Source organism: Puma concolor, chromosome A1, assembly GCF_028749965.1.
Source record: "Puma concolor isolate L17-30 chromosome A1, mPumCon1.1.hap2, whole genome shotgun sequence".
Taxonomy (NCBI): Eukaryota; Metazoa; Chordata; class Mammalia; order Carnivora; family Felidae; genus Puma; species Puma concolor.
Genome location: NC_141667.1, coordinates 240,018,366 through 240,037,953, shown reverse-complemented (window position 1 = coordinate 240,037,953; position 19,588 = coordinate 240,018,366). Strand labels below are relative to the sequence as shown.

Below are 19,588 nucleotides of genomic sequence, written 5' to 3'. Positions count from 1 at the left end.
GAGGGTTGTGCCATCACAAAGAAGATACGAGGAAAGAAAAGATTTGATGGGAATTCAGGCTCAGACACGTTGATTTTCTTTTTTTTAAAAAAATTTTTTTTTCAACGTTTATTTATTTTTGGGACAGAGAGAGACAGAGCATGAACAGGGGAGGGGCAGAGAGAGAGGGAGACACAGAATCGGAAACAGGCTCCAGGCTCCGAGCCATCAGCCCAGAGCCCGACGCGGGGCTCGAACTCACGGACCGCGAGATCGTGACCTGGCTGAAGTCGGACGCTTAACCGACTGCGCCACCCAGGCGCCCCTTGATTTTCTTTTTTAAAAAATTATTTTTATTTGTGAGAGAGAGAGAGAGGACATGTGCCTGCACACGCGATCTGCGGGGGTGGGGCAGAGGGAGTGGGGAGGCAGGGGGTGGGGGGAGAGAGAGGAGAGAGAGGAGGGAGAGAGGACAGCCAGAGAGAGAGAGAGAATCCTGAGCAAGCTCCGCACTCAGTGCAGGGCCCAACGTGGGGCTCGATCTCACGAGCCACGAGATCATGACCTGAGCCGAAGTCAAGAGTTGGATGAGCCACCCAGGTGCCCCAGACGTGCTGAGTTCCTAATGCCTGTGGGGATAACACCCAAGTGTCTAACGGACAGCCAAGATATGTGCTTCTGGTGGCCACCAGAGTTTGAGGCTAAAGAGAAAAATATCTAAAGGAACAGCCACTTAAACAGCTGAAGTCATGAGTGACAATAAAATCATTCAGGGATTATGCATAGAGTGACTAGAGCTAAGGGAGCATATGGGCATTTAAGAATCGATAGGCAGAAGAGTAGCCACAAAACCAGCTGAGAGGTAACGAATACATCTGTTAGAAAAAAACAAACAGGAAATATGTGTTACCGGGAGAACAAAGTTTCGAGGAGGGAGTAAATGCTGCTCAAAGATTACGAAGACTCAGAAGAAGCAGCCTTTGGTCTTGGCAATCTGGAGGTCGGTGGTAATGTTTAAAAGATAACATTCAGTGGAGAGGTTAGAGAGGAAGCCAGGCTGCGGGGCACCGAAGTGTACGTGAGCTGTAAAGCAAGGAGTATGGATGGCTGAAATCTGGCTGCGAAGACAAGAGCCAAAGAGAAGCGGAGATCACGTTCACGTTGGGGATTTTTCCGAGAGTAAACACACAGGACGACTTGTCAATTTCAGAGGAGGCAGTAGAGATTCAAAGAATGACAAAGCTAGGAGATGGTGGGGGAATTAGTCTCAGCAGCGTGAGGAGCACACCAGCCTGAGGGTGTGTAAATGCCTTAGAGGGTCCAGGTGAAGCCGAAGAACGTAAATTTAGAGGCGCCAATCCGCACGGTCATGTGACTTTTCTCCCAAGAGGTCTTAGGTTTAACAAGAAAGACAAAGGAGAAAGATGTTTGAAAGCAAGCATTAGTGAGCGACAAGATGACAAACCATGCAGCTACAGAAAAGGAAGAAGATCCAGAAGTGCCGAGGTGTTTTGGGTATTAGAAAGTGGGGCAGGTGGAGGGTCGCCAGAGACTGGGACTCTGATCTGAAATTTCTAAACCGGAGCAATCCCAGGCAATGGGCATAGGATGTGAGCGAAAAGAGGCCAGGTCCCTGGAACTGAGAACCTTACAGTTGTAAGGCTAAAGAAATTGAGTAGAAAATAGCAAGCTGGAATTCAATGTAAAGGAACCTAAATAAGGGAAAATGGTGTTTCAACCACATAAACTAGTTCTCAAGGGAGCATGCTTTTATGGCATTTAGAGTCTGCAAAGGGGAATCAACGATGGCATGGACCTGCCCCAAACCGAGCAAGGAATGTAGAGGCAGCATCGAACGTCCCCTTGAAAGAAGAGCAGGGAGGTGATTTACACAAACCCCATCAATTACTATCAGCAAAGTGTATTATTTGCACGAAGTCCCAAAAACTACGTCCCGGGCAAAAGTGAGTTTCGGATCTAATAAATCTCAGATTGTTTTGTTTCTTTCTGTTTATACGATGAAGATCATGGGTCACTGGGTTGGCTCTGCTTTTCCTTGTTTTTCTGTTCACCACGATCCGAAGGAATGCAACCAAGATTATTATCTTCTTATCCATGATGAAAAATGAAGATGAAGTACATCATATGCATAAAGGACGTATTATTTGGCCTGCAAATTACTGAATTCTTGATTTAGCTAAATGCCTTCTGATGAGTTTAATTGCATTCCAATGAATAATAAAAGTGCAAACACTCTTAAGAACCTAAATTGGTTAAATCAAGCACTGCATAAAAACAATGAAACAAAGAAAAAAGCCATGTAAACTTTGAACTTGATTAGAAGAATAGCATGGGTCTGTGGCTAAAATAAGGTAAAAGCAAAAACTGGATTCAACTGAAAGAAGATAAAAGGGAAGAAATTCTTTGATAACATTAAGCACAGAATGATAGTTGATGAGGAATAAAATACCAATGTTTAAGGAAAATCAAAGGAGTGAACCACTGAGTTAGGGGAAGAGAAAACAAATACTACTGCCTATTATTTACAAGTATATGATACATTAATACTTTGAGGATGATGATCCGTTCCTTACAAACTCTACTTGGAACACTTATATGAAAAAATGAGCAAAAATTATAGTCTAGGAGACAGCACAGACATTTCTGATAACCAAGAGCTGTCTGGCTACAAAATATTTCTAGGTAATTCTTCCGTTATCTTTTGTTTTTTCCCATACTGTCTATCATCCCGCTGTTTTGTGTCTTTTAGAACCAAAATTTTCAGAAAAAGCAATCTATATCTGCTGTTTTCCTTCCTTCTGATTCTGTTCACCTGCCCACTAGTCTCTTGAAACTGATCTACCAAAGGTCCTAATGGCTCATGCTAGTGACCAAACGCAATAGCCTCTTTCCAGTTATCATTCTACTGGACCTTTCTGGAACATCCACCCACACTCTTGACCAAATATTTTCTGACTTCTATGATACTCCATTCTCACTGCTGGTTAATAGTCGTATTTTAAAATTCTCTGTAATTGCCTCTTCTTGTTTCACTTACCTTTTAAATGTCGATTTAAGAAGCATTTTAAACTTTTTCTCTTTTATACCCACAATATATTTTGCAGACGAATTAGAAAATTGTAAGAACAAGAAGAAAATATAAAAAACTGACAGGGCCAGAAACTCAGCGTGTACTATTAGCAGCTGGTGATACCCTTGCAGGCTGTATTTTATGCTTTATGATGAAACCAGAAATGAGTAGAAGAGGGAAAACTAAAAAATTCAAATATTGTGGACATTAAGCAACACACCATTCAAATAACCAATGGGTCAAGGGAGCAATGACAAGGGAAATTAGAAAATACCTTGAGAAGAATGGAAATGAAAATCACCACATACTGAAACTTATAGGACACATTAAAACACTGCCTATGGTGCTGCTTTTGCTACAGAAACTTAAGTGGGTACTGGGGAGCATCCGGGTGGCTCTGTCGGTTAAGCGTCCGACTTCAGCTCAGGTCATGATCTCACGGTTTGCGGGTTTGAGCCCCGAGTCGGGCTCTGTGCTCACAGCTCGGAGCCTGGAGCCTGCTTCCCATTCTGCGTCTCCCTCTCTCTCCGCCCCTCTGCTGCTCGTGCTCTCTTTCTCTCAAAAATAAATAAACGTTAAAAAATTTTTTTTTCAATAAAAAAAGTGGGTACTGAAGCCTCTATTATTGTTGAATTATCTATTTCTGTCTTAATGTCTACAGTTTTTCCTTCATGTATCTTGATATGCTCTTCTTACTAGATGCACAGTTATATCTTGCTGGTGGATGGCCCTTTTCTCATTATAAAATGTCCCTATTTATTTCTGGTAACATTTTTTAAAGTCTATTTTATTTGATACTAGTAGAACCACTCCAGCATACTTGTGGTGGTCGTTTGTATATCTTTTCCCATCTTTTCACTTTCACTCCTTTTTCTTTTTCTTTTTTGCATCTAGACTGCGTCTGCCATTAACAGCAATTAGTTGGATGTTGTTTTTAAACCTAGTCTGACCACATGAAAAGATGTTCATCATCACTTACCATCAGGGAAATGCAAATGAAAACTACGATGAGCTATCACCTCCCACCTGTCGGAGGTGGCTAAAATCAGCAACACAAGAAACAACAGGTGTTGGCAAGGATGTGGCGAAAAAGGAACCCTCTTGCGCTGCTGACGGGAATGCAAACTGGTGCGGCCGCTGCGGAAAACAGTATGGAGGTTCCTCAAAAAGCTAAAAATAGAACCATCTTACGACCCAGCAGTTGCACTATTCTTTACCCAAAGAATACAAAAACACTAATTCAAAGGGATATATGCACCCTGTGTTTACTGCAGCATTATTGACAATAACTAAGATATGAAGAAGCCTAAGCGCCCATGGACTGATAAATGGATAAAGAAGATGTGTCCTATATATATACATACTAGATTATTATTTGGCCATGGTAAGTATGAAATCTTGCCATTTGCACTGATACAGATGGAGCTAGAGAGTATACATGCTAAGTGAAATAAGTCAGAGAAAGACAAATATCCTATGATTTCACTCCTATGTGGAATTTAAGAAACAGAATGAGCAAAGGGGGAAAAAAAGAGACAAATCAAGAAACAGACTTTTAATTATATGGAATAAACTGACGGTTACCGAAGGGGAGAGGAGTTGAGGGATGGGTTAAACAGGTGATGGGGATTAAGGAGGGCACTTGTACTGAGTACAGAATTGCCGAATCACTATATTGTGCACCTGAAACTAATATAACACTGTATGTTAATTGGAATTAAAAAAATCTAGTCTGACGAATTCTGCCTTTTGATTGGATTGCTCGATCCATTCCCATCTGATGGTAGTACTGACATAGCTGATTTATATCTACCATTTTACTTTGTGTTTTCTATGTGTGTTAAGCCTCGGACGTTGCTTCTCGGGGAGGCACAACTTTGGGTGTGCCCACAATCACTGGGATGACAATAGTTTTTGGCAGTTCTCCTGGTCCCTTTCCCTGACCGTATCACGGTGTTAAGCTCCACTAACTGTCAGCTAACTATTGTTTCTGAGAATGCCTGGGACACAGATTGCTTTGGACAATAATACAATCAAAATTGGGCTCCTTGAAGGCATGGTTCCCATGGTCAGTATTTAATATTTATTATGAACCCAGGAGGGCTCCTTCTAGCTGCCTTTCTCTCATTCTTTTCTGCAAACTAGCCAGCCTACAGTTAAGCTTGTTATCTTCACTGAACCTATCAAAATCCTCTCAATTACCTTTCACCACACTCTTCTACCTGTTTTTTTAGAGCATCCTCAGGCTTAAGCTTCTCTCTGCTGTTTAAAATAAAGTCAGTTTCTTTGCAAAGAGATTAGGAACTATTTTTATTTTTTTACCACCTGCTTCTTCCCCCAGGCAATATCTTTGACCCAGGCCTCTAGAGCTGGGAGTAGGGCTCTGACACCTCTACTCCAAAAGGTGGGTGGTAGTAATCTCCAGTCTCAGTGTGGAAGCAATGCCTTATGAGCTGGGAAAAGAGAAATCAAGGTTTCAATATTCTCAGTGGCACAGAGCCCAAGGCAGACTCTCAATTCTGTAAGTGAGGTCTGGGGGGGGGCAAGAAGGGAGCTCCGACCTCTGAACTGCACTTGCACAGAATTTAGCCTTGGCAAGTAACTGAGGGCAGGCAGGATGAGAAATGCCGGTGTCCTGCTCAACCCTGGGAAGTGAGTCTTCTGACTAGGAGCTGCGGGTAGAGGGAACCCTGTGTTCTTGGCTGCACCAGTCTGGAATGGAGTTTCGGCCTCAATGAACTGAAAGGAGGGAGGGATCAGTCTTAGTTCAAACACTACAGACCCTCATTTCTTATCCAATTTTAGCTGATTTTTTGAATTTACGCTTCTCCATGTGCTGTATGGCCTTAAGAACATTTCTAGAGACTTTAAATGATATTTTAAAATATTTAATCAGTTTCAGTGGGAAGCAGGTCCATGGAGCTCCTCAGGTTGACACGATGGGAGCTGATCTCTTCAGTTTGTTCACTTACTACTAAATAAAATTCCATCGTATAAACACACGAACAGTGTATTTATCCATTCTCTAAACGATGGACATTTGGGTTGTTTCTAGCTTTTTTTGCTACTACTGCTGCTATGAGTATTCTTATATATATATTCTATACATGGGCAAGTGTTCCTGTTGGTTGTGCAGTATGTATACACAGAGGAAGGGGCTTTTTAGATCAAAAGTTATGCAAACTTTACAAGGCAATGCCAAATTGTTTTCTAAAGCACCTGTTCCAGTCGATGCTTATAACCAATAGGATATACAAGTAAGGCCTTATTGATCTATATCCTCTATAGCCTTTGTTATTAAGAGACTTGACTGCTGACAATCTAAAAGGTATAAACTTGTATCTCGTAGTCACTAATAAAGGTAAATATATGTTTAAGTTTATTGTTCTTGTATGTTTCCTCTTCTGTGAATGCTACTTGTTTCTTCTGCCCATTTTTTGATCAGGTTGTCTTCTTCTTATTGATTTGTAGATTTGTCCATATTTTAAATATTCTTTGTCAGCGCTGTACATAAATGTTGCCAGTTGGTGGCTTGTCTTCAATTTTTCTAATGTGACTTTGGATAAACAGAAGTTCTAATTTTAATATAGGCGAATTTGTCAATCTCTTATGTTAGTCCTTTTTGTGTTTTAAGAAATGTTTCTCTAGCCCAAGGAGACAGAGTTTTAAAATTATTTTTATAATTTAACAATTTTAAAATTATCTCCTTCCATATAGAGTAGATTCATTGAATAGGTCCTCCTTTCCACGCTGATTTACAATGCCCCTTCTATCATACATGAGCTCCACTTATGCCCATGTGTTTCTGGGCTCTATCCTGCTCCAATGGCCAATCTGTCTATTCCTGTACCAATGCCACTTGATATTAATTACTATAAGTTTATAATAAGTCGTAAGCTGGTAGGAGTGTGTTAGATAGTTCAGGCCTGTTGTTTTTCCATTCAAATTTTCAAATCAGCCTGTCATAATACATACACACACACACACCCTACTGGGACTTAAAAAAATTTTTTTTTTTAATGTCTACTTATTTTTGAGAGAGTGTGAGCAGGAGAGGAGCAGAGAGAGACAGGGAGAGAGAAAGAGAATCACCAGCAGGCTCCGCGCTGTCAGCAGTGAGGCCGATGTGGGGCTCGAACTCACGAACTGTGAGATCATGACCTGAGCCAAAGTCAGACGTTTAACAGACTGAGCCACCGAGGCGTCCCATGCCATCGGGATTATCACTAGAATTACACCGAATCTATAGGTTACGGGTTACAAACTGGGGTCTACGGACCCAATTATGCTTGCCGAAATGTTTAGCTGCGTAGCAGGGTGTTTTACACAATTTTGAAATTTGAATGCTTCTTACAGCTGACCCCTTCTCCCCCACCACCATCATATTGGACGTTGATTCGATCTACATAATACTTTTCTGCCTGGTCCTACATGTTACTGAATTTGCCACTCAGTCTTACACACCATTCCTTCCAAGGATTCTCTTGAGGGTCCCAACTTCCTTCTGAAGATACCAGCTGAAGGCTCCAAATTTCCCACTTCCTTATTATGCAGAAATACTTAGCCCATCTTTGTCTAATTCTGCAACGTTGGCCATACCCAAAGGATATTACTTTTTATAACTAGATAGATTCCTTAAGGTATTTCTTCCAGATAAAAGAACAACTTTTCCTAAAAGGAATTCTGAAATCTTAATGTTACTTACTCAGAATATAGCCAACTTTAAAAATAATCTTTTCTTTTATGGGTTTTGTACAAAATGAGAATCATATGATACTACTTTGCCCCACTTGGTTAACCTGGCTAGAGGTTTATCAATTTTATGATCTCTCCAAAAAGTCCAGCTTTTGGTTTCATTGATTTTCTCTATTAATTTCCTGTTTCAAATTTCAATGGTATCTGCTCCAATATTTTATCTTCTGCTTGTTTTGGATTTAACTTGCTCTTCTTTTTTGAATTTGCTAAATTGGAACTTAGATTCTGGATTTTAGGTATTTCTTCTTTTCTAACCTGCATTCAGTGCTAACAATTTCCCCCTAGGCATGGCCTTTGCTGTAGCCCATAAATTTTCATCGGTTGAATCTCCATTTTCATTTAGTTCAAAATATTTAAAACTTTTTTTTGGACTCATGTTTTATTTAGAAGTGTGTTTTTTAGGGGCTCCTGGGTGGCTCAGCTGGTTAAGTGTCTGACTCTTGATTTGGGCTCAGGTCATGATCTCACGGTTTGTGAGTTCGAACCCTGCGTCGGGCTCTGCACTGACAGGGCGAAGCCTGCTTGAGATTCCCTCTCCCTCTCCCTTTGCCGCTCTCCCACTTGTGCACTCTTTCAAAATTAATAAACAAACTTAAAAAAAAAAAAAAAAGAAGTGGCTGATCTTTAAATATTGTGAAAACTTCCAGTTACCTTTGTTACCGGTTTCTAGTTTAATTCTATTGTGGCCTGAGCGCATGTTCATATGATTTTTATTTTCCTAAGTTTGTTTGGGTGTGTTTGATGGCCGCAGATGTGGTCAGTCTTGGTGAAGGCTCCAGGTTGGAGTGAGAGTGTAATCCTCTGTCGTTGGATACAGTATTCTGCAAGTCTCGGATAGATCCGGTTGGCTGACTGGGCTGTGGGGCTACATCCTTACTCATTTTCTGCCTGCTGCTGCCAATCACCGACGGGGCTGCTGAAGTCTCCGGCCCAAGGGTAGATTCACCTACTTCTCCTCGCAGTTCTATCAGTTTTTGCCTCGTGTATTTTGACGCTCTGTAGTTAGCCACATACACAGTAGGGATTGTTATGTGTTCCTTAAGAATTGCCCCCTTTTGTCATGATATAATGCCCCTCTTTATTCCTGAAAACTTCCCTTGCTCTGAAATATGGTTTGTTTGTAATTAATATAGCTATTCTAGCTTTCTTTTTTGCAGGGTTTACATGGTACATCTTTCTCCATCCCTTTATTTTACATCTATGTCTTTATATTTAAAGTGAGTTTCTTTTCCATAACACATATAAATGAGATACCTGTCTCTGATTGGTGTCTTTAGATCTTTCATGGCTAAAGTGATTATTGATATAGTTGGATTACTATCTATGATATTTGTAACTGTTTTCTGTTCATCATTGTTTTTTGCTTCCTTTTTTGTCTTTTTTGTATAATTGGATTCTCTCCTCTCATAGCATGTCAATTATATTTCTTCAAATATATTTTAGTGGTTTCCCCAAGGTGTGCAACATACATTTATAACTAACCTAAGTCTACCCTCAAGTAACACCATACTGCTTCACGGGTAGTGCAGGTGCCTTATAGCAGAGCATCCCCGGTTCCTCAACCCCACTCCTCAGAACGCTGCTGGCATGCATTTCACTCTTCCATAAGCTATCATCATTGCTGCTATTGTTATTTCGAGAAAACTGTCAGATCCGTTAAGAAAACTGATTTTCTTGTGTCTTCATTTATTCCATTTCTAACTCTGTAACTTTCTTCATGTAGACCTGAATTTTTGACCTCTGTCATTTTTCCTTCTTTCAGAAGAACTTAACATTTCTTTGGGGCAGATCTGTCTACTGATGACAAATTCCCTCAGTTTTTGTTTGAGGAATTCTTTACTTCTCCTTCACTGTTGAAGGATAATTTCATTGGATACAGAATTCTAGGTTGGTGGCTTTTTCTTTCAAAATTTTCAGTATTTTACTTCATTCTCTTCCTGCTTGTATAGCTTCTGAAGAGAAGTATGATATAGTTCTTATCCTTGTTTCCCTTTAGGTGAAGGTTTCCCCTCCCCCCCCCCCCGACTTCTATTTCCTCTCTGTCTTTGATTTTCGTCTCTCTTAGTCTTTGATTTAATTTTCTCTTTGAGATTTTCTGCAGTGTGAATGATATGCCTACATATAGGGTTTTTAAAAATATTTATCCTGCTGGGAATTCTGTGAGCTTCCCGAATTTGTGGTTTGGTGTTTACAAATAATTTTGGAAATTTATCAGTTGTTAATAACTCCGAATATTTCTTCTTTCTTCTTCTGGTATAGCCATTATGTGCATGTTACACTTTTTTGAATTGCCCCACATTTTTTGGACACTGTTTTTTCCAGTCTTTCTTCTTTTTCAGTTTAAGTCTCAATTAACATGTCTTCAAGCTCACTGATTATTTCCTCGGCCCAGGGCACTATTCTTATGAGACCATTAAAAGCACTCTTCATTTCTATCGTAGTGTTTTTGACTTCTACGTTTCCTTTTGATTCTAAGAGTTTCTCCATCTCTGCTTACATTACCTCTCTGTTATATGTTGGGTACTTTTTCTACTGGAGTCCTTAGTTATATTAATCATGGTTATTTTGCATTCTGGTCTGCTAGTTCCAAAGCCTTTGCCATCTTTGGATTTGGTTCTGGTGTTTGCTTGGTCTCTTCAGACTGCCTTTTGCCTTTTGGCATGCCAACTGACCTTTCTGAGAGCCAGCTACGATCTAGCAGGCGAACGTTACTTAAGGAAATAGGTCTTAAGTGTGAGGTTCTGTTTATCTGGACGACGTCAGGATGGGTTTACTGTCTGCTCTGGCTGCCCGTGTCAGAGGCTACAATTTCCTCTGGTGTCCTTGTTTTGTCTCCTCTGCTGCTTCCATTTCCCTAGAGACTCCTTCGTACACACGGCCCGAGAGGCACGTTTCTGTCAGTCGGAACCCTCTGTCAGACGGGAGCCCTGCTGACGTGTGGGGAGGTGGGGGGGAGAAGCTCTTCCAAAGCCTGTGGTTAGGTCTCAGTGGGCTAGTGAGCCTGTGTCCCCGGGCTGTGATCCTCACAAGTGCTTTCAGGTTTTTGTTTTCCTTCTTAAGTGAGACAGAAAGGCTAGAGGGGGCCAGAGGTGGGTACTACATTCCTTAAGGTCGGTTAGGCTGTGGTAAAACACCAGTGGGTCGGAATCTGGTAAAACAGTGTCCTGTCTGTGCAGGCCTTTGCTAAGGAGAACTGAATGCTCTGGGAGTATTTTGGATGATTACTTTTCCCTTCCCCTTGAGGGAAGGAGGGAAGATTTTTCTCAGATCTCCACTGTGACACATGGTGGGCTCCTCTAAAACTCACAAAAGTACCTGGGACCCTCGTGGCTGGGTCTTCACAAGTTCTTCCCTCTCAAGCTAGCCCATGCTCAGACTCTAGCAATTAGCCAAACCACTCTCTAAATATGCCTACCAGATGCTGGCTGCAGTGGTGGTTTCTGGGCAGTTTCTGCCCTGGGTAAGCTCTGCTTCTCTGTATCTGCCTGTCCCCAGTTTTCAGGTCCCTGCGCCCTGTGGTCTCAATTCTCTGACGGATCTAAAAAGAGTTGCTGATTTTTAATGTTTCAGCTTTTTTCTTGCTGTGAGGATAGGAATCACCATGTTCAAACTCTACACGTTGGGAGGGGCTAAACTACATAAAAAAAAAAAAAAATTCTTTTGTATCTCTCCAGTCATTTACTTAGACTAATTAGTTTTCTAGCGGAAATTTACTGCAACAAAGTGAGTACATGTTTTAAGGGTTTTGTTACATACTGCCAAACTCCCCTCCAAAGAAGAGGTAACCAAAATAACCTACATTTATTTTTCTGCTCACAAACCTTCACTGGTCCCTCACTGGTCACAAACGATGTCCACCCAACTCTACCAAACACACGAGTCTCTGACGGTTGCATAGGGTTACTGTACAATATGGCCCTTATCTGTTTTCCGGTTTGACCTGTCACTACACCGAACCCAGTTCTTCGGTTTTAGTGTCTACAGCATGCCACGATGATTCATTTTGTTTTTGGTCAAGTCACGTCTCAATCTCGACAGTGCTCTCCCAAGTCTTTGTGGTCTTTTCAACTCAACCCGCACTCGGTTACTGCTCCCTGCGGCCTCGCCCACACAGCTACCTACCGCACAGTACTTCTAGCACACTCTGACAGGGGTCAGCGAGGCAAGGAGTTTTCAGAGAACACGTCTAGAATAGAGGGCACAGAGGACAGGCCCCAGTTTACTCTCTGCAGAGCAAAAGGGACTAGTTTAGGTAATAAAACTAAGAATTTCTAACATCATTTGGAGTAACTAAAAGTTGACGGTTTAGGGCAGAAAAGTACAGTGGATTTTTGCTTCTTATTGTATTTGTGGGTTCCCCCCCATTGCTCTCATCTAGTTTCCTTTTTTTTGCCCAATTTAAAACACCAATAGCACCAAAAACTAATATCCTGAGTAAATTCATTCTATTAAGAACCTAGTTAGTGACATTTAAAAACGTACCTATTTTTCCTCTGGCTCTTTAGAAAAACCCATATACAAAACAACTATTTCTTAGATAAATACATAAAAAGTTGAACTAAATTTGTGTCACAAAGAAGATAAAGTCTAAACAATGAGCAAATGCGTGGCACAAAGAATTGTAATTAAAATGAAGGGGCGCTGGGGCGGCTCAGTTGGTTAAGCATCCGACTTCAGCTCAGGTCATGGTCTCACAGTTCGTAGGTTCGAGCCCCGCGTCGGGCTCTGTGCTGACAGCTCGGAGCCTGGAGCCTGCTTTGGATTCTATGTCTCCCTCTCTTTCTGCCCCTCCCCTGCTCGTGCTCTGTGTCTCTCTCTCTCTCAAAAATACATAAACATTAGAAAAAATTTTAAGAAAATGAAGAAAAGCTGTTACCAATTCTGAAAAATAGAATTTTTTCAGCCTTAATGGTTGATTTTTTTTTTAAAAAACTTAAAAAATCCAAAAAACAACTCACGTTCCATTTGCTCAAACATTACTGAAAAGAGGAAGTCTCGCGGTGTCATGTAATATTCGCCCTCATGTTCCAGTGAAGAAAACTGCATGAAGCGCTGTTTACGAAGGGACAGTTTTTCTCCCATCTCTCCAGAGTCGGCCATTTTCTAAAAGAAAAAGAGATTGCAATTTAAGACTTTTTTTTAGGATGAGTCCTCAACTTAACTACTTTTAACACGATCTTGAAAGAGTAGTTTCAGTGTCTAGGTCTACCAACCTCCGAATGTTTACATCGTCCGTTTAACAGCTATTTACTTGAGTGTCTACCTGCCCCTCTTTCAGGCTCGAGGAGACAATGGTGAATGACAAGACAGAGTGAGAAGATGACAACTAATGAATACACACAGAAAATCATGGAGGATAATGAGAAGCGCCAGGAAGCAAGAGCAAGCCGGGTAAAAGTCATAAGGGGTAGTATTTTAGAGAGGACGGTGAGGGGAGGCCTTTCTAAAGAGCTGACACTTACAGAGACTAAATGAGTGCAGTCATTGAGCCATGGGGCTCTCTGGAGGAAGAGAATTCTAAGCAGGGGGTAGAGTAAGATCCAAACCCATGAGATTCCCGTGTGTGTGTGTGTGTGTGTGTGTGTGTGTGTGTGTGTGTGTGTGTGTTTCTAGGTAAGCTAGAAACTGTTCAAGGAACAGTGTGGCAGTCAATAAAATCAGAGAGATGGGTAGGCAAGAGTTCAAGTACAGTTGCGCTTTTTCACGAAGATAAAACATATCATGTCTGATAAACAGCCCTGCTTTCAGAAATCTACTTACGTCACAGGTGGAAAGTGCTAAAAGGATAAGAAATGGGAACTGGTAAAATACTATTAGTACAAGAGCCTGTATATCTCAGGCAACGGCACCTAGATCTCGACTCAAACGTGGATAGGGACAATATCGAAATCTTTGTTGCTAACCCTTCGTTGAGCGCTTGTCATGTGCTAGGGACTATACTAATAAAGCCTTCCACACGATTACTCAGTCCTCACCATAACTGAACAACAGATACTGCAGGAGGCATGGAGACTAAAGTCAATGGCACAGCCAGTATGAAAAACCAGAAGTGTCCCACTCGCAGTGTTTGGACCCTTACCTACCACACTCACCTCCCATCCGAGGCCGGGCATCGTATCCTAGACATATGGAAGAAGACAACACAGGGGTTAACGCAGACACCAATGTCAAGATAGCAGTAGATGCAGAAATCCGAAAGCATCCTCTCACCTTGGATTGTCTTCCTTACAACACTGCTCTGATCTGAACCACAGCATCCTCCCTGGACACATCACTTTCCTTTCACAGTTACTACCACTGAACCTATTATTTGCCCTGACACACAGTGATGTTCACTGACTAGAATCGAAAGTGGGGAAAAATGTGAATTCTAGTTGCTTCAACCTCTCCAAATTCAGAGCCAACAAAATTCTAAGTCAATAGCTCCTTTTGGGCTGATCTCAGTCCTTTGCCTAGTATTAATGCTCTCTCCTCGGTTTGACTGTTGCTTTCTTCGACCAGCTAGTTTCATACCTCTGTGGTGGTCTATGTAGTGCATTCCAGAATACTAAACATACGTACTCAGTAATACTGCAACGATCTGAACCCCTATCTTCCCCAGAACTTGTCTATTTGTGTCTTTCCTTTTATTTCTCCTTAAATTACTACCACAAAAATAACCCAAGAGTCATGTTTTAATTATATTACTCCATACTCTTATCGTAATCATCAGAAAAGTGAATTTTGGGGCATCTGGATGGCTCAGCTGGTTAAGCATTCAACTCCTGAATTCAGCTCAGATCATGATCCCAAGGTCATGGGATCGCGCCCCGTGTTGGGGTCCACGATGAGCATGGAGCCTGCTTAGGATTCTCTCTCTCTCTGTCTCTCTCTCTCTCTCTCTCTCTCTGCCTCTCCCCTACCCCACTCATGCTGTCTCTCTCTAGAAAGAAAAAAGGAAGGAAACTGGATTTTATTAACACTCCAAACATTTTATATATGAGGCAGATATAGTAACAGATAACATTATTATTTTAAGAAACTGATACTGAGTATGTGTAGGAAAACAGTGGTAAACAAGACAAATGTTAATTCCTACCAGCATGTACTAAGTGCTTTGGCAGTGAAAAAAAGGATACAAATGAGATAGGGGAGAGCGGGTAAGGGTCTTCTCAGTAAATGTCACAGCACTGCCAAAGTCCTAGATATGAGAGACAATACAGTACAGTAAAAGAATGGAAAGAAGTTAAAGGCATATATACTATTAGTTTAGAGAATAGTTCTATTTACTATACTAATATTATTGTATAGTTTATTAAGAAATTAACAAAAGTGAGTGATCCATACAAAAATATAGTGTAGTTCCAAATTCTTTTTAAAATTTTTATGTTTATTCATTTTTGAAAGACACGACAGAGACAGCACAAGCAGGGGTGGGGCAGAGAGACAGGGGGACACAGAATCCGAAGCAGCCTCCAGGCTGTGAGCCGTCAGCACAGAGCCCGACGCGGGGCTCGAACTCACGAACCGCGAGATCATGACCTCAGCCAAAGTCAGACGCTCAACCGACTGAGCCACCCAGGTGCCCCTATATTTCCAAATTCTTAAACAAATGTCTTTTTTTAATGCTTCCTAATATCTAAATTGCTCCTGACTAATTAAAAGAAGAGCTTTTTGCCCAACTTAATCCTTTTTGTGTAAACAAACTCTTAAATTTCAACCAACTAAAAGGAGTCAATTACTCATTTATGCTCCTCCTCAAATGGTTTCATAACAGGATGGACCGTTACCTCTGCATCTCTTGGTTTTCATGATGTCCTCCCCCTTGTAGCAATCCTATTCTTTCCTGGTGTGTCAAAATGACCAAGAAGTAAAAACAAACCTTCCACTATTTTACAGCAAGACATGAAAACTACTTGCAAAGAAATCCTATTTTTTTCTTCTAGGAGATTTAGACCCTAAAAATCCCCTATCTCATGGTTACCATTCCATATTTTCCATATGCCTGTATGTCTGTAACTTGCATAAGCATAACATTTCTGTAGAGTCTTGAGAAGAATCAATTATTCTGGGAAGTGCCATTTTAAATAATGGTCGACTGGGTTGTCATCCCTTCCAGTTTTGATTAAATATCCTCTCTAGTGAACAAGAAAAAGCAGAGGAGGTGAAACTAAGACTCCCTTTCACGGGCGGATCTCTGAGCTTAAAGTTGTCATATGAATCACAGGCCATGAATTTAGAAGGTCACTTAGAAGCACATGACCTCCAAATTTGTCCTACCACCATGACTTTATCAGCAGATGGTATGAAATACAACCGTCTGACAACCGCTACTAACACCCTCACAATTCACTCTGGTATTGTGGCTTTTAATTCCTGCTACTTCGTGGTATAAACAAACCTATTCTTTCAACTACCTACAAACCTTTCAACTCCCATGGCATTACTCCCATGGCACAATGTCTCTTTTTTTCCCTCATCCTTTCTGCCACCTCTCCCACTCTGCTTACTGAGTACACAGCTATCACTTGGAGGTCGCCACCATCGTCGATTCTAATCCTACCACTTCTCTTATGGAACACAAAGTGGAAGCTCCAAGTCAGTCTCTTCCTATTAGTCTTCCCCGCATCCTAATCCACCCTTCAAGTAAAAACTTACTGGAGCATCTACTAACTTGAGGTCTCTCTAGGAAGAGACAGGACACGTATGAGTCAAGGTGGCAACAGGATAGTAGTAAAGCCTAACAATAACAGCTTGTGTTAATATGGAGTATACGCAGGGCAGCGTGCTAACGTCTTTACAACCTTCGCGATAGCCCCAACAGCAGACATCTTTACCATCTTCATTTTACAAAAGAAGAAACCGTGGCTTGTCAAGTGTTAGCGGCTTGCTCAGATTAACACAGCAAGTAAGTCCACAGCATAGGCAGTGTGACAATAACCCCAGTCTCAACCACTACCCTATGCTCGCTCCTGTAAGACTTACAGAAGTTAGCAAAACAGAGAAAGCAGTGTGGGTAACGATGGCTGAGGAAGCTCGTGAAAACAGTGGGATCTAGAGCTAGGCTCTAGAGAATAAAAAATGACTACAACAAGAATTAGCCATATTTAGGCCTGGGCTAACTGTTGTCCATTTCCTAAATGTTAACTATGGCTTCTCTCCTTCAATCAATGTAGGATTTCTAATGTTTCTTTGCTACAATGAACTTTACCTAGGGGGGGGAAAGTACTGTTTTAAAATCACTAGAACCTTTATAATTCCAGGTTGATGAACCAACAAATTAGTTTTATTTAGGTCACCTTTACCATACAGTAGCTGAATTTTAAGTTCAGTTAGTCAGTTAGTTAATAATCTCTACACCCAACATGGGGCTCAAACTCATGGCCCCAAGATCAAGAGTTGCACACTCCTCTGACTGAACCAGCCAGGCACCCAGTATTGAATTTTAAAAACCACTAGCATAGTTGATGTGCATATATATATATATATATGTGTATATGCTTACTTCACAGAATTTAGATGACAAACCTAGATCACTGAAGTATAAACATAGGACACATAATGTTACATTTAATTTGCCATTTTTAATCTTTTATTTACCTGTCAGGTTTATTCCTGCCTTCCTTCATTTGTGTAACCAATTCTGATCATATTTCAGACTTACTGGATGGATTTAATTGTCAAGAATGAACAATTTTTCCTTCCTCCCCAACTTTCTTTCATCTGCGTTCTTTTCCTACACACGCTTGCATGCTCTTTTCCCACCTTCCCTCTTTCCTTCTCTTACATGTTTCAGGTGGATTTATTTATTTATTTTTAAAGGTTTTTAAAAATGTTTATTTATTTATTTTGAGAGAGAGGGAGAGAACGAGAGAGGGAGAGAGCAGGGCAGGGGCAGGGAGAGAGGGAGAGAGAATCCCAAGCAGGCTTTGCACTGGTAGCACAGAGCCTGATGCAGGGCTTGATCTCTTGAAATCATGCATGACTGAGCTGAAAATCAAAAAGTCAGATGCTTAACTGACTGAGCCACCGAGGGGCCTCTTAAAGATTTTATTTTTAAGCAACGTCTGCACCCAGTGTGGGGCTTGAACTTACAACCCCAAGATCAAGAGTCTCATGCTCTACTGACTGAGGCAGCCAAGCATCCCCAAAACAGGAGTTTTCAGGTGGCTTTGTAAAAATTGTTGGCTGCTGCTTTCATATTCCTTGAACGATTACTGTTGTTATTATTGTTATTGATATTGTTTTGGGTACTCATTTGCTTAACCTCCATTCATTTCCTTTAGTCTCTTTCTCACTTTGGCATATACGTGGCCTATCTCTGGTAGGTTGGGCTTGGTAAACTGAACTAAGGCAAAGACATTGGCTTATAGACTTTGTGTCATCAGAATATCAGTTTAGATGGAAAGGATGAGAAGGAACAATAAAGGTCAAAATATTAAAGTTATATCTGAGAGTAACAATATATGAGCAAATCGCAGCTTAGTATTCTTGCATATCAGGCAAGGAAAAGCTCATTAATTCATTCTCAAACGTTGAAGAACCTGTTATGTGTCACTGTTCTGTAGATATATAGATGGGTACTATGAGGTCTTCCTTCAAGGAGTTTACAGGGGGGAGTGCTGCATAGCGAGTAAATAATTAATAAGAGCACTGTCTCTCAGGCCAAACTGCCTGGGATTCAAATTCCTGTTCTGTCCCTTACCAGACATGTGAAATCTGGACCAGTGACCTCCCTGTGCCTCATCTGATTCATATGAAAAATGTGGAAACTGGAATCAAACTACTTGGATTTAAATGCCAGCTCTATCAGTTGGTCAAGTCGTATTATCCTTCTTCACTTAACTAACGCATAAAACGGACAAAACAGAAGTCACTACTTCAAAAGGTCTTTTATTTATTTTTTAGTCATTGAACAAAGTTAAGTGTAATTAACATGCAACGTTACATCACTTTGATTCAACAGTTTTATAGGTTACTCCATGCTCAGCACAATACATGTAGTCACTACCCGTCACCATACAAAATTGTTGACTACACTCCTTATGCTGTATCTTTTCATCTCCCTGTATCATTCAAAGGCTCTTTTAAAGAATGAGTGTTCAGTGAAATAATACACACAAAGCCCTTATCATAATGCCCGGCACACACTAAGTGCTCTAGAAGGTTAGCTATTACTACTATGATACAATTTTAACAAATGCTCTAATAGAATCATAGAAAAAATTCTATGAGAAGGCAGAGAGAGGACCAATGAACTGTCTTGTTACTTGGAAGACTTCAGAAAGGCATCGCAGAGCAGAAGATGGTTGAACCACATCACACGAGAGCGGGTACAAGGAGCTGCGGTACAGCAAAGTATGCTAAAGTCAGCTCTGAGCTTGGGCGGGGGGGGCACATCCACGGTGTAGAGGGTTGCTGGGGTATATGAAAACATAAATGGACCGAAGAGGAGAATGGCACACACACTACACTGGGAAGGTCATCTTGGCTACTGACATTTTCTTCTGTTAATTTATACAACAGCCACCATATATGTGGGACGCTGGAACCTACCTCGCCGATTCTACAGGAAACTCATACCACGATTCAACACTTACTCTTAACCTACAAATAGATCTAATAAGCTTGGGTCATTAAGTTTCAGCATCCCAGCACATTAAAAACATTAAGTTATAAATGCTAGAGGCACATACACTGATGGCAGAAGTGAGATCTAAATAGCCTGACAGCGAGATAGGAAAGAAGACAAATGTACAACAGACCTGGCTGCCTGAGTCGGAA

General features: G+C 41.1%; 1 protein-coding gene across 1 annotated transcript in view; it reads right to left on the bottom strand.

Moving 5' to 3' along the window:
* MICU2 (mitochondrial calcium uptake 2) overlaps positions 1-19,588 on the bottom strand; it is a 143,538-nt gene that overhangs the window by 95,840 nt on the left and 28,110 nt on the right. The window contains exon 2 of the mRNA XM_025924896.2: positions 12,784-12,928. Within this exon, the coding sequence (XP_025780681.1) occupies positions 12,784-12,928 (145 nt within the window). The remainder of the gene's footprint in view (positions 1-12,783; positions 12,929-19,588) is intronic.